Source organism: Medicago sativa, chromosome 1 (assembly GCF_051527215.1).
Source record: "Medicago sativa cultivar Bolivia chromosome 1, Bolivia_mono, whole genome shotgun sequence".
NCBI lineage: Eukaryota > Viridiplantae > Streptophyta > Magnoliopsida > Fabales > Fabaceae > Medicago > Medicago sativa.
The window spans coordinates 9,503,413-9,519,388 of NC_140749.1; the positions used below are offsets into that span (position 1 = coordinate 9,503,413).

The 15,976-nt window shown below is 32.5% G+C and overlaps 1 protein-coding gene, 1 long non-coding RNA gene and 1 other non-coding gene across 3 annotated transcripts; 2 read left to right on the forward strand and 1 right to left on the reverse strand.

Annotated features, from left to right (window-relative positions):
- Nucleotides 1-2,443: 2,443 nt before the first annotated feature.
- On the reverse strand, nucleotides 2,444-2,550 carry LOC146952426 (small nucleolar RNA R71). The gene has a single exon (XR_015025215.1). It is a non-coding gene; the product is annotated as a small nucleolar RNA R71 (small nucleolar RNA).
- A 4,120-nt stretch (nucleotides 2,551-6,670) lies between these two features.
- On the forward strand, nucleotides 6,671-7,300 carry LOC146952427 (uncharacterized). The gene is made up of 2 exons (XR_015006188.1): nucleotides 6,671-6,791; nucleotides 6,907-7,300. It is a non-coding gene; the product is annotated as an uncharacterized LOC146952427 (long non-coding RNA).
- A 3,585-nt stretch (nucleotides 7,301-10,885) lies between these two features.
- Nucleotides 10,886-14,326, forward strand: LOC146952428 (putative polygalacturonase At3g15720). The gene is made up of 10 exons (XM_085701740.1): nucleotides 10,886-11,031; nucleotides 11,136-11,264; nucleotides 11,458-11,595; nucleotides 11,755-11,898; nucleotides 12,234-12,269; nucleotides 12,401-12,608; nucleotides 13,248-13,329; nucleotides 13,469-13,577; nucleotides 13,669-13,773; nucleotides 13,853-14,326. Exons 1-10 carry the CDS (start codon nucleotides 10,963-10,965, stop codon nucleotides 14,081-14,083), a joined length of 1,251 nt encoding a protein of 416 aa, XP_085557866.1. The 5' UTR covers nucleotides 10,886-10,962; the 3' UTR covers nucleotides 14,084-14,326.
- The last annotated feature ends 1,650 nt before the right edge of the window (nucleotides 14,327-15,976 follow it).

Here is a 15,976-nt window from a genome sequence, read left to right on the forward strand (position 1 = left end):
CCTCCGCCGGATTCTCTCCTTTTTCATCGTGTTTTGCTCATCTAAGAGCTGGATCCAGCCGGATCTTACTTTTGTCTTAACCTCTGTTATTCTTTTGATCTAGCTTTCTCCTTTTGTTTGGTTTTTTTTATTGTTAGTGTCTTGTGAGTTTTGTTGGTTTTTTCTTCTATTAGCATCTAGATTTTCTAGTTTTGACCACCTTCCAATTCCAGATCTTATATCTAAAAGTTGAATCTTTAACCTCTTATGAAATCATAGGCTTGGTCTTCTCAAGTTATCAATCAAAAAGCGGTAATAGCCTACTGACTTTAACATTTCATTGTATTATGGGTTATTGCTTTGAGTTTATGTTTTTAGCAGGTGAAAAGGTTCTCTTTGTACATGACTAATTTTTCTCCTTGGGCATGACCAGCAAAGGATCTGTTGTCGTTAACATATCTCTCTCTTACCGTCGAAGTAGCTCTGGTCTACCAACAACGGTGTCTGCTCTCCCGGGATATGCTGTTTCATGGATGTTTTGTAACACTTTTAGGGTTGTGATGGTAGTATTGGTGGGATATTTTCTTTTTTTAGACTTAATTTTAGCTTTGTTTTGTGTGTCTTGGTTTGTTATGAAGTGATGAGTCAATATTTAGTCTATTTTTATGCATTATTCAGTTTAGTTTTATTTAGATTTAGTTTTATATTATTTAAATATTATTTCCTTTTTGAGTCTTTTTACTACAATTGCATATTTTATATTTCAGGAACGAATATATGGTGGAAGGAGCCTTGGAGCACAAGAAAGGAGTCTGGAGCTGATTTGGAGCGAAAATACGAAGATTCGGAGACAAAAATAAGTCTCCCCCAAGTCAGAAGCTTGGCACGGCCGTGCCACCTCCCAGGATTGCTTTTGCTTCGAGGCCAAGTTACTCTGTTTTAGTTTTACCTAAAAGCCCTTGTAATAGCTTAGATTTTAAGTCAATTGTAAAGCTATAAATAGAGTAGCTCTCCATCATAAACATTCATCTTTTGTTCTTGGAATAAAAGTTCACTTTTACTTTAATTGTTATTTTATATTCTTCTTCTTCTCCTTCTTCTCTATGTCTACAATGAACGTTAGTGAGTAGACTTCTTTGTCTTGGGATTGTTGGATAAGTCTAATGACATGATCCGAATCAATCCAAGCCTTAAACCCTAATTATATGTTACCTTAATTCCTAATCTAAATTCACCGCTTTAACATGAATTAACTATTATCAAACTGTGGAAGCGAATGCGGAGGGTTTGATAATGGTTAATTCATCATCTCAAATATCAATTCATAAAGCGAACGCGGAGCTTTGATATTCGAACAAGTGAATTTAGACAAGGTTTGCGAAACATGAGAATAGTCTAGCAAACTTTGAGACATATAAAGTTTCGATCTTCAAGGGTTCCAAAGGCAATCACCCATGAGAATAGGTGTGGTTGTTGGAGGAATACACTCACTGACTTCGAGAGAAGCTTTGATATGCTAAAGAGAAACTTGTCTTTAGAAATTAAGAATAACGTAGAATTATAAGTTTAAGGCTTGATTGTGAAGGATTCGTTGTTAGGATGAACCAATAATCCCAAGACTCTTTTATTTTATTATTGTTATTTTCTTATAAATAAAAATCCAAACTTTATTCTCAAAACTCTCATCTAATCGTTATTGAAGTTAATTGAATTCATAACTCCCTAGCGGAACGATACTCTCTCTTACTACTATTACTTCGATAGACCGTGCACTTGCGGTTTGGCCTATCAAGTTTTTGGCGCCGTTGCCGGGGAGTTATTGCAATTTGGTTAACTTTTTTTTTTACGATTAGACTGAAAAAAAAATCTTTTTCGTTATTTTATCTTATTTTATTTTATTGTGTTTCTTTTTATATTTCTTTCTAAAATATATATATATATATATATATATATAATATTATTTCCTTTTTTATTATTATTTTACTTTTATTTTAAAATATATATATCTCCATAGATAAAAGAAAAATCTCTTTTTCTCTTTTATTTCTTTCTTTTTCTATTTCTTCTTTTGACTTTAACTTCTTGGGAAGATAATAACGATATGGCTAGGGAACGCTCTCTCAAAGAGTATGCAATCCCATCTTCAAATAAGTCATACGATGCTATTGTGTACCCAACGGTTGAGGACAATTTTGAAATAGAACCTGCACTTGTTCACTTAGTGCAGCAAAATCAATTTTTCGGATCACCCACTGAGGATCCGAATTTTCATATTTCAACCTTTTTAAGACTCAGTGGAACCTTGAATGCAAACCAAGAGGACGTAAGGCTGCACCTCTTTCCTTTCTCCTTAGGGGGTAGAGCTAGTGCTTGGTTTCATTCATTGGAAATTGGTTCTATCACTTCATGGCAACAAATGAAGCAAGCTTTTCTTGCCCGATTCTTTCCCTATTTTAAAACTGTCCAATTAAGGAATCAAATCACACAATTCACTCAAAAAGATGGAGAATCTCTTTACGATGCGTGGGAGCGTTTCAAAGAAATGCTTAGACTTTGTCTCCAACATGGTTTAGAGAATTGGCTTATTATTCACATTTTTTATAATGGTCTTTTGTATACCACAAAAATTTATGTTGATGCAGCTGCAGGTGGAGCTTTAATGAACAAAAATTACACAGAAGCATACGCCTTGATTGAAGACATGGCTCAAAATCATTACAAGTGGACCGACGAGAGAGCCATCACTAATTCTTCACCCTCCAAAAAGGAGGCAGGTATGTATGAAGTCTCTAACTATGATCACCTTGCCTTTAAGATTGATGCATTAACCCAAAAATTTGAAAAAATAAATGTTAGTGCCATCTCTTCTTCTTCTTCTTCTTCTTCTGCATCTCCTTTTTGTGAAATTTGTGGTGTATTTGGTCATATTGGCATTGGTTGCCAACTAGGTAGTGTTGTTAGAAGTCCTGAGCAAGTAAACTATGCTCAATATAATCAAGGGTTTAGAAACAATCAATTTTTTTTTTCAAACCCCTCAAAATCTTTTTGGACAACAAACAACATCACCCAGTTATGCAAACAACCAAAGAGTCCCTCAAAAATCCAGCTTGGAACTTTTTTTAGAAAATTATTGTATAAATCAATCCAAGCAGCTCCAAGAGCTTAAAAATCAAACTGAACTTTTGAAGGACTCTCTTGCCAAACATACATCAAAAGAAGACCCCATAGTTACTCACAGTAAGATGCTTGAGACTCAGACTTCTAAAGTGCCCCAACAGGTGGCTACTTCCTCTCAATCCTCCGAAGTCCTCCTAGACCAAACCGAAACCAACCCCTAAAACCATATAAGTGATATTACTCTTAGGGATGGTAAACAATTAGAGGACCCCGTTGTGAAAATTAAGAACAATGAAGGAGAGATAGGGAGTGATGAGCCTCAAAGTGAGAAAGCCAAAGAAGAGAATGAAAAGCCACTTGTTTCACCATCTCATGAGCATGAAATTCCATTAACACAAGGGTTTGATGAGTCCAAGTTAGATGAGCAGTTTAGAAAATTTATTGAAATACTTCCAAACAAATAGCCACCTAAACTTAAGAATTTAGGAAGCTTTTCCCTACCTTGTGTCATAGGATCTGAAACTATAGAAAAAGTCATGTGTGATTTGGGAGAGAATGTTAGTTTGATGCCATTGTCCCTTTCTGAGAGATTGAGTATAGGATAGATGAACCACTTTCTAACCGTCAAGCTAATGACTCTAAACGAGCGCTTCGTGGGAGGCAACCCATGAATTTTATTGCTTTTATTTTTGTTTTGTGTTATTTTAATTTGTTTTGTAGGTATTTGTCCAAATATGATGCAAAAAGGGGAAAGAAAGTTGAAGCCATTGACCAGAAACCAAACCAAAAAAAAAATCCAAAAAAAAAAAATTCTTCCCTCTTTTACAGAAGCTTGGCACGGCCCGTGCTAATGTTGGCACGGCCGTGCCAACCGTTCAGCCAAAAAAAAAATTTGAAAAAAAAAATTATTTTTTATTTATTTTTTTATGTTATTCAAAACAACCTCTTCCATTCTTTCTCCATAACTCTCTTCAAACTTCACCAAACCATAATTTCTCCACCAACCAAACCATAATTTCTCCACCAATCTTCATCAATAAACTCAAAAACCTTATTTAAACTCCAACTCCATCACTAAACCAACCTTTCACACACAAAACCTAACCTTCACCCAAACCAAAGCAAAGTCAACTAGGTCAATGGCATCCAAGAGGAAAAGTAAGGAAATTGAAGACTCCGGAAGTGGTGTAAGAAGCAATCAATAACCCGCAATCATAAGATCAAATTTAAGGATCCCGAGCAAGGGAATAGGTATAAATCTCTAATCTCTAGAACTATCTCTACTTGTAGGTACCTTGATGTTAATGTTATAGAGGATAATGTGATTAGGCTGTTGAATAACACAACCATGTGCTTAGGTACCTTCAAAGGGTTATGGCTTGCACCATATAGAGTAGGAAAGAGGTAGGAATGATGAGGATTGATGAAATGTTTATGTTGTGGGCTATGCTTTATAACCATCATATTAACATTTGCTATTTTTTTGCTTGATTATCTTGTTTCAATTGTTAAAAAGAAACCGGATGATAAGGGTGATATAATGGTAGGTGGAATCATCACTTTTCTTGCTAGGAAGTTTGGGGTGAGTGTGAATCAAGGGATCAAGAGGATAGAGGGGAACTATTATCTAGACTTATATACTCTCACTACTTTGTCCCTCCTTAGAACCCATGCCCCTACTCACAATACCAATATGAATGGAGAATTATTAGAGCTTATTGTTTGATTATTCTACCTAATCCGGACTTAACTATTCTGGAGGTGGTGAAAAATTTGCTTTATGTTGGTACTAACCCACAGGTACATAATGATGGTGATGATGATGGTAATAAAGAGGAGGTAGGTGCAAACTTGCACCATGAACAAGAAGCCGGTGGAAGCTATAATGATGAACGATGGGCATGGATGCAAACCAAAGTTCAAAGAATAAGCATCGAGCATCAAAGACAAGGTGTTAAAAAAAACCAATGTCAAAAAGGAGCAATCGAATAAACGAAGAAAACGATCAAATGCTCCAAAACATTTCTTCTTCTTCTTCTTCTTCTTCTTCTTCTTCTTCTTCTTCTTCTTCTTCTTCTTCTTCTTCTTCTTCTTCTTCTTCTTCTTCTTCTTCTTCTTCTTCTTCTTCTTCTTCTCCTCCTCCTCCTGCTTCTTCTTCTCCTTCTCCTCCTCCTGCTTCTTCTTCTCCTTCTGCTTCTCCTGCTTCTTCTCCTGCTTCTTCTTCTTCTTCTCCTTCTTCTTCTCCTGCTTCTTCTCCTGCTTCTTCTCCTGCTTCTTCTTCTTCTTCTCCTTCTTCTTCTTCTTCTTCTCCTCCTGCTTCTTCTTCTTCTCCTGCTTCTGCTTCTCCTTCTTCTCCTTCTCCTTCTGCTTCTCCTTCTCCTTCTGCTTCTCCTTCTCCTTCTTCTTCTTCTTCTCCTTCTTCTTTGATATGCTTAAGAGAAACTTGTCTTTAGAAAGTAGGTCAAGTTACTTTTGCTGCTTTTGCTTCGAGGCCAAGTTACTCTGTTTTAGTTTTACCGAAAAGCCCTTGTAATAGCTTAGATTTTAAGTCAATTGTAAGGCTATAAATAGAGTAGCTCTCCATCATAAACATTCATCTTTTGTTCTTGGAATAAAAGTTCACTTTTACTTTAATTGTTATTTTACATTCTTCTTCTTCTCCTTCTTCTCTATGTCTACAATGAACGTTAGTGAGTAGACTTCTTTGTCTTGGGATTGTTGGATAAGTCTAATGACATAATCCGAATCAATCCAAGCCTTAAACCCTAATTATATGTTACCTTAATTCCTAATCTAAATTCACCGCTTTAACATGAATTAACTATTATCAAACTGTGGAAGCGAACGCGGAGGGTTTGATAATGGTTAATTCATCATCTCAAATATCAATTCATAAAACGAACGCGGAGCTTTGATATTCGAACAAGTGAATTTAGACAAGGTTTGCGAAACATGAGAATAGTTTAGCAAACTTTGAGACATATAAAGTTTCGATCTTCAAGGGTTCCAAAGGCAATCACCCATGAGAATAGGTGTGGTTGTTGGAGGAATACACTCACTGACTTCGAGAGAAGCTTTGATATGCTAAAGAGAAACTTGTCTTTAGAAATTAAGAATAACGTAGAATTATAAGTTTAAGGCTTGATTGTGAAGGATTCGTTGTTAGGATGAACCAATAATCCCAAGACTCTTTTATTTTATTATTGTTATTTTCTTATAAATAAAAATCCAAACTTTATTCTCAAAACTCTCATCTAATCGTTATTAAAGTTAATTGAATTCATAACTCCCTAGCGGAACGATACTCTCTCTTACTACTATTACTTCGATAGACCGTGCACTTGCGGTTTGGCCTATCATGAAGTACTGTCTACCTTCATTCCTAGCTTGCCAAGTTTACCATGATTCCATAGATGTATAAGCCAGGAGCTAGTCCCGTGCTTTAGAGTTTTATCTGTTTGATTCGGAAAAAATTCTGTACTTTACCCCAATAGTGGGTAGTGATCTACACATGGTGTAATTTGTGCTGCTACGGCTTCTTGAATGAATGAAATATATTTTCGACGAAAAAAAAAAGATTTGAGTTTATGTTTTTAAGCTTACACCTCAGATTTCATCTTCTAAGAGAAGGCCCTTAATAACTCAGACGTGTGGCTTTAGATATGGAAAACAGTGCTGCATATCTCATTGGAAAGGTATATTATTCAATCAATTGATTCTCACAATTCTTCTTCTACTACTATTTCTATATACTTTTCCTTTTACTCCACATCATTTTCTTTTCATGAATCATTATCGAACATTTTTCAGGTTTGTTGAACATAAGGTAGAGGATTCAATATCCATGTATATAAATACACGTTCTAATGCATTTAGAAACACATGACTAAGTGGTTTCAAATGCTCAATTGGTTTTGGCTACAAGGATGGTTCTAATGCTTAATTGTTCTAATGCTAACTATACATAATTTGGTGAAGTTTTGGGATAAGATTCTAAGACTATATAAGTCCTTTCATCTATATTTTGTAGCAAGATAGGGCAATGAGATGAGTTGGAGTATTGCAGCTATCCTTAAGTATCATTTTGTGACTATGAAAGGTTCAGTTTTTTATACTTTGATTTGGATTGGTTAATCCTGAGAACAGGTTATTGTGTTTTTATTTTCAAAGAATAGCAATTTATTGTTACCATGTTACCAACTTACATGTACCTGGTCCTGCAATCCTCTAATAAGTGTGAACTTTTTACCTTCTTTTTATGATATGCATCATGCTGAGACCACAAAATTTCAGAAATTTTTGATTCAATTGTGTTTGGCTTTGGCTGCTTGAGAATGGGTTTATTTTAAGGTATTTTCCTAATTAGTTTTTCCTAGACAGCCCTGACAACAACCTCAACAATTAGTTAAAATGTTAAGGTCTCCAACCACAATGTAACATTGATATTAAGGTCTCCAAGAACATTGTACTGAATTTTAAAAAGCTACACAAAATTAGAAAAATTAAGGTAGTCTCTTTTAATGAGATTTGGATTTTCAACTATCTTTGAATTATTTTGTGCATTTCATTTCATTATAGAATAGGTATCGATGTTTTTTTGAACTATTTTTGACAATAATTAATTTAATGAAAACGTGCAGTTTTGATCAGTAAACATTAAAGATTAGAGGCAATGTATGTGGTTAGGTCCGCTGAGGTGTGTGCTTCATTTTATTTGTTAACATTCATTGTCATTGAACAGTTATAATTTCATAAGTATTTTAATGTTTAGTTAAGTTGTTATGTCATTATCTTTACAGCACCCGTCAATAGATCTTTTGAAAACCTATTTCATGACATTGTTAATGTATTATTATTATATGCTCAAATATTGACTGCATATGTTTAATATTGCTAAGCGCATTTTCAACATATTGACAGTGAATTACATTTATCATAAAATCACATTAACTCATTCATAGTGCTTTATCAAAGAATTGACGTCTTTTATATATTTCATCGAATTACGTTTTTAACTATACATGACCCGTGCGGCAGCACGGGTGGACGATCTAGTACTATCAAAGCTAAATAATTGCAATTAAGTTGCAGCGGTCTTGTGGTCTGGGTTAGCCTCATTATAGGTCTCTGGTGTCATGGGTTCAAGATCAAGACACTGGTAGTGTAGTTTTTTTTTTCTCTGGTCATGGGTTCAAGACACTGGTAGTGTAGTTTTTTTGATTTTAGTCTTTTTTTTTTTTAAATTATGTTTTTGCTGTTTATTTTTTAGTGATTTTAGCCTCTTTTTTTTTTGAAAAAAAAATTATTATGTTTTTAGTATTTGTTTTATTAATTTTTTTGTGATTTTAGTCCTTTTTTTCAAATTATGTTTTTAGTGTTGGTTTTATTAAGGGCCAATTTACAAGTTTAAAACGGGGCCTTTGAATCGTTTAAAACGGCACTGGTCTCGACCGAGCAAGCCTTCACAGATGCTTGGAAATGTCAGCTTCCATTGCAAATTGGAGAACTTGACACTGAAAACCCTATACGATTTTTTTGTTATCAGTAGATACTAATAAGTAATTCCTATAATACTATGTCATATTTTTGTAATTCATACACATTTTGTTCTGATAGTAAAAAAAGTTTGGTCCGTTTTATTAATTAATGATAATATGATGCATTATTTTTCTTTGAAGGGTAAAAAATTTGAATCATTTTGCAATTTGTGTGTGTCATCCAAACATTAATGATATTTTTTTTTTGGCAAAAACATTTAATGATATTATGACACATTATTATGTATTTTCCCACATCAAGTTCTCTAATTTTTATGTTATCCACCTTCTCAAGCCAACTTCTCCGATGAAGATAAACTACTCCCTCTGGTCCTATTTACTCCCTCCGGTCACATATATAAGCAAAAAACAACTTTTTAAGTACATTGAATAAGTAATGTATTTGACTTATAATTATGACCGGATACATTGGTCATTCAATGAACCTAAAAAGTAGTTTTTTGCTTATAAATGTGACCGGAGGGAGTATAAGATAAATTTGGGTCAATAAAAGTGAATGTATTTGGTCCAATTTTTTAACCAGATACATTAACTTTTGTTGACCAAAATTTCTCTTATAAATAGGACCGGAGTGAGTATTAATTAAGCAATTTCTATAATTTTTATGTTACATCACTAATATCGTGTCATCCAAACATTATTTCTCAATTTGGATGTGTATATATTAGATACGTTTGGATGACACACAATTGGAGACATTATTTCCTTATTATGATGCATTTTTTTTTTGAAGGACCTTATTACGATGCATTATTTCTCGATTTGAACCATTAAAGATATTATGATATTACACCCTATTTAAGCTACTTCTATAATTTTTATGTTGTCCACTTTCTCACTTCAAGTTCTTCAATAGAGGAAAAAAAGCAAGTTTATTTTTTTATGGAACTTACTTGGAAATTTTCATCGAAGATGTTCCTAGTAACTTAGATATTTTTATTTTTTCAAAAAAAAAAACTTAGAAATTTTTATTGACGATTTTCTTAATATATACGAACAAAAAATAAAAAAACTAAGTAATTTAAAAATTAATAGTTCTCTGTTGACTTGAGATCTGAGAGTGTGCCCCTTCTGAATGTCTCAAATTTAATTATCTCCGATACTAATTTGGATGAAATAATTTAAGTTCTTAAAAAAAAAAAATAGTGCTCTGTTGACTATGGTCAAAATAAAAAATTCAAAGTGCATTATGTTCTCAATTTGTGAGATTGTTGTTTCCGTCTACACATTTTTCAAAAAAGGTTTCATCTTTATTATTCCTTCCATTCTAAATTATACGTCGCTTTGGAAAAAAAGTCCTAAATTATAAGTCGTTTTACAATACCAATAAACCATAACAATAGCAACATTTTGAGCCGTCACCAAAACCCTAGTTTCTTCTCCTTCATCCAAAAAGAGGGGTGATTTAGGGTTTTTGACCCAAAATCACCCCTCTAACTCGTTGTTCTCTTCCCCTTTATTGAAATAAGTTATTTTCACATCTATTTTGTTTTTTATTTTGTGATTTCATCGTCTTAGTGCGACGTTGGTTTGTTCGTCGTCTTTGTGCGGCGTTGTTTGTCTTTCTTGTTTCGTTCAGGTATTTGTTCAGTTTAGATTGTCAGATCAACTTAGATCCAGTGCAGATCCAATCAATGACTTTGGTATTGTCCACGTTGCAGATCCGGAGACATGGGTATTCCGGGGACTTAAATATAGTCATATGTGTAGGCTTTTGTACTTTGCCGTTTTATTCTTTTTTTGGTGGTGGCCGAGGTTCGAACCCCAGACCTTGCATATTTTATGCATTGTCCATACCAACTGAGCTAAGCTCACGAGGACTTGCCGTTTTATTCTATTAACATGCATGTTGTGAGTTTGTTCGCAAATTCATCATTTTTGTTTTTAGCAAATTTACGTTGTATCGATGTACTCTATCAATTTGAATGAATGAATATCATTTATTTTTGTCAAAAAAAAAAATACCAATAAACCATTAATGATACTTTTCCATTTATAACCTTACCCATTTATTACTCTCTCTTCTTTCAATTCTTTAATTTATCTTTTTCATACCGTTAATTAAGACCAAATTTGTAAAACAACTCATAATATTGTTGTGTCAGACAAAATTAATTACATTTCCTAATTCGTGTGAAATGTCTAAAACGTCGTATAATTTGAGACGGAAGGAGTATTTCTTTATACTCATTAATGGACATAATTATAATTCATTACCAATATTTTTTTTTCAATAATTGTTTAATTTCATTCTTGTAAAAATCTTTAGGGCTTACAACGTCATTTTGAGTGTGTATATATTAGATAGATGCACAAGAAGAGTCTAAACCATATCATTAGTTTATGCAATATCCATTGTCAACAAATACAAACGATGGTTAGTATTAGTAGTTTGCTTATTCTTTTGCATGCAACTCTTTAATCTTTTTCATTCATGATATCTTTTACATTAGATAGATGCTTATTCTTTGAGTGTTACAGGACTTGCTTATAGTTTGCATTTTGATCCTTTCTATTGCTTCATGCAATTCATGGGTTGTAAATGGTGAGGATACCCTTAACGTGATTCAATATGGTGCCAAAGGCGATGGCAGAACCGATGATAGCAAAGTATGTAATACCCTTAAATGTTTTTTCTTTCTAGCAAAGTTTTTTTTTTTTCCATAAGTAAAATAGATTATGGAGAGTAGAACTCCGACCCTTAAATTAATTGTACTCTTATTTAATTGATGTACGTTTCTTGAAAATTATAATTACAACAATTTCTTTCATTTATAATCTCAATATACAATATTTTCTATAGGCTTTCTTGGATGCATTCAAAGCCTTATGTGGTGGTAGATATGGGAATACGCTGGTGGTACCAAATGGACATTCATTTTTTGTGCGTCCAACTCTAAATTTCAGCGGTCCTTGTCATTCTAAAAATATTAATATCAAGGTACATGAGTATGAGTAAGAAGCCTTCATATTAATTTTTTTTGTCTCTTTCAATATACTAATTAATAATTTAATCATTTTTTTGAAGGAATTAATAACTTAATCATGTCTTCTGTCAAAAAAAAAACTTAATCATGTCAAATGTGTGATATGTTTGCAGATTATGGGAAACATATTAGCACCTAAAATAAGTGATTGGGGAAGAGAGTGTTCGCTAACGTTGATTCATTTCTTTAACATATTTGGATTGACACTTGATGGATCAGGAGCGATCAATGGTAACGGTGAAGGCTGGGTGAGTAGGGTAACTAATCACATAAACATTTATATATATTTTTTTGAATTATAAAATTAAAGCAAATCTTGATCGAAAGGTCATTGATGTCTCGATTGTGTAAAAGCAGATATGAATATAGTTTTTTTTTTTTATTAAAAAAACAATAAATAGGTTTCAAGGAATTCGTTATTCTTGTGTCAAAAAAAAAGGAATTCGTTATTAAAATTATGCATAATTTTTGTTTGATTGGATTATATAATTAAGCACAATTTATTGCACTAGGTAAAAGAAATATCAAATTGTTTTGCAATTATTATTATTTGTAACATTTATCAAACAATACATGATTTTAAAATTTGCAGGAGAAAAGAATTGGAGGATGCCCTAGAATACCAACGGTTAGAAACTCTTATCATATTTTTAAACAATCCTTCATTTTCTCACTTTACACTTTCCATATTTTAAAGGTTCACATGTTAAATTAAAGGTGATATTTTAAAGGTTCACCGATTGTAATGTTAAAGTGCAGGCTTTACAGTTCGATAAATGTGATGGACTTCAAATAAATGGACTCACCCATATCAATGGTCCAGGACCACATATTGCAGTGACCGATAGTCACGATGTAACTATCTCACATATTCACATTAATTCACCAAAAAAAAGTCACAACACTGATGGGATTGATTTAACAAGAACGATTGGAGTCAATATTCACGACATTCAAATAGAAAGTGGTAAAGTGATATATTTGTCCTACTTATTTGTAAAATTCATGCAAACTATGCAAGTTTAATTTTTTTATTTAATGAGCATTCTTATAATTTCATTCATTCATAGAAAAAGTATTTAAACATTACAACAACAACAACAACAAAAGTTCTCATAAGTCCTCGTAAACTTAGCTCAGTTGGTAAGGACAATAAATAATATATGTCAGGTTTTGGGGTTCGAACCCCGGGCACCACCAAAAAAAAATTTATCATAAAAAAACAAAAAAAGTTCTTTCAAAAAAAGTCAAATCGTTCTATAATATTATTTTTTTTAGCAACGGTCTATAATATTTTTTTTTTTTTTTGATAAAACGGTCTATAATATTAGCAACCAGTAATTTAACCATATCTTTCTGTAACAAAAAAAAAAACCATATTTTTTACCACTAACTCATTTAGTCACCGATAGTTCGGTCCCTATATTGATCACTAAAAATGTTAAAAAAGATATATGGTTAACTTTCTTGTTTCTAAATTGATCTACGGCCCTTCCAATCTCAATTACATGTGTCATTTTTATCTGCTTATTGTAAAAAAATAAAAAAAAAAGTGTAATTTCATCGCTTATTTAAGGGTGATGGTATTTTTTTTACCAATATGTAGGTGATGATTGTATTGCTATAAAAGGTGGATCAAAATTTATCAACGTCAGTAATGTTGCATGTGGACCTGGTCACGGTATTAGGTTTGTCAATTTATAACCTTGGTCACGGTTTTTGTCGAACAATTTCGATATTTTTATTGGTTGAATTAAGAGTTGTGCACAAAGCGAAACTCATTGAAATAGGCCATAATTGATGTGTGTTTTTGTCTTCTTTATGCAGTGTAGGGAGTCTAGGAGGACACGGTTCAGAAGAATTTGTAGAACATTTTAGCGTCAAGAATTGCACATTCAATGGAGCTGATAGTGCCGTTAAAATCAAGACATGGCCGGTAATGCTACAATTTGCTAATAAAATAAATCATATAAAAATCCTATGTATTTTTTGTGTGTTAATTAACGAAATCCTATATATTTTTCAAGGGTGGAAAAGGATACGTCAAAAATATCATCTTCGAGGATATAATCATAAATAAAACAAATTATCCTGTATTTATTGACCAACATTATATGAGAACCCCAGAACAGGTTAGTATAATTAATTGTTGATTAATTTTTCAAAAATATAACATACTTACATTATATTTTGTCTTCATTTTGGTTGCAGCCCCAAGCAGTAAACATAAGTAACATCACATTCAGCAATATCTATGGAACGTGTATTGGGGAAGATGCTATTGTGTTGGATTGTGCCAAGATAGGATGTTACAATATTACTCTTAATCAAATCAACATTACTTCAATTAATCGTAAGAAACCAGCTTCAGTAAAGTGTAATCATGTTCATGGAACAGCCACTAATATCATTTCACCTCATGGTCTTTGTGTAACTAATTAAAGAGACTTTGTTTACTTCTACAAAACATAATTAATGCATGTGCTGGTTGGCTTCAAAGAAAAGATTTGGGTTGCGATGATTTTGATAAAAATAAAATTGTTGATTTGACGAAGAAAGAGATATTGAATAAAAGTTGTAATAAAATTGCACCATAGCATTTTCACCTCATCTTTTATAAAAATAAAAACAAAAGTTGTGTAATTTTTTCAGCTATATTACATATTCATTAAACTCCTTGAATAATTTTGAGTTTATATTTAATCCTGCTTTTTGTTGTTAGTCCAAGAGGTCTAAGCATAATTTAAGAGTTTGACATTGTAGTCTTAAAAAACATAGTTCAAATTAGTTTTACTTTAATTAATAATAATTTATTTTTAACTTCTTTTTTTGTTGATTGCATATTTGTCTACATGTATGATCATGATGTGTGAATAAGGGTAGAAATAGGATGGACAAAACTCGGCTTTGTAATGCTTGAGTCAGACATGGTCACAAAAACCATGGCATACGTCTGGCCTGTTACCTATCATATTTTTTTTTACTTAAGTCTGGCATTTTTTAAAGTTTGTTATAGCCTATAAGCCTATTTAAATGTGTATTTCATATTGATTACCGTATTCAAGTAAGTAATCTGACACAAATTTTAATCCACTTTAGTTGGTCTCCTGAAACAATTTAAGTGGACTAATATAACTTCTCAAAAAAAAAAAAAATCTGACACAAACTTTTAGACCAACGATAATTCAATGAGAATAAGTTATATTTTTGTGACAAACCATTTCAATTGTATTTTATAATAATACATAAAAATATATGAAAAATTAATGTGATCTAATATGATTAATTTAATGAAAACATTTTCAATAAAAAATGAAAAATTAAAACAAAGTATAAAATATAATATAGTAAAAATATTTATAAAAATAAATTATTCATATTTACTTATGTACATCGATCTGATAGACCTACAAGACTTTGTTTGTGGTTTGAAATAGGACCTTTTTTTTGTCAAATAAGCTTTTTAAAAAGTTTCAATATTATCTATTTAACAAAAAAAAAGTTCGGTCTGACTTGTGCCTATAGTAGATTCGAATGTTGGCTCTTGTTTGTCGGTCTGACGTATTTCCAAATTCCACCCATGTTTGTGAAAACAGTTACTCTTGACTTTGCAAGTAATATTCATCAAACCGATGCAATGATCTAGTGGTGAATTTGCAAATGAATTACGTTACGTGGAGTGTTTTAAATCAAGTGATTTAACTCAAGTGGTTAATTAACTTCTGGAAAGAATGAATCATTCATGAGAACTCGAGTTCAATTTCTTGGTGGAACAATTCTTGACCAGACTTTACTTGGGCACCTTCCTCGCGACCGAACTTCGAATTACTAGGGCACCTTTCCCTAGAAGCCGAAGAGTTAATGCCATAAAAATAAAAATGGTATGCTTTAAACCAAGATTGAAAGAACCCGAATTCGATTCTTGGCGGGAATAATTCTCGATAAACTACGAATTACTATGTCTCTTTCTCCTAAGAACCGGAAGGTTAACACAAATAAATGGAGTAATTTATGTTCTCAAATCATGATATTGCTGTTTCCATCTATACATTTTTCAAAAAAGGTTTCATCTTTATTTATTCTCACCAATGGACATAATTATAAGAGGAATGCTATGGACAACCTCTCTTACACTCTCTCTCAAACACTCCCTCAACCATTGGTCCACATCATCAATTATTTTAAACCCAATACCTGGTGACCGGCTAGGCTGGTTCCATATGCTTACCATTTTTTATTAAAAAACAAAAAACAAAAAACGCATCCTTCTGACTTCTGTGAAGTGCAAACCCACATTTAACCTTTGAAGCCAAATACCTCATGGATGACTTCTTC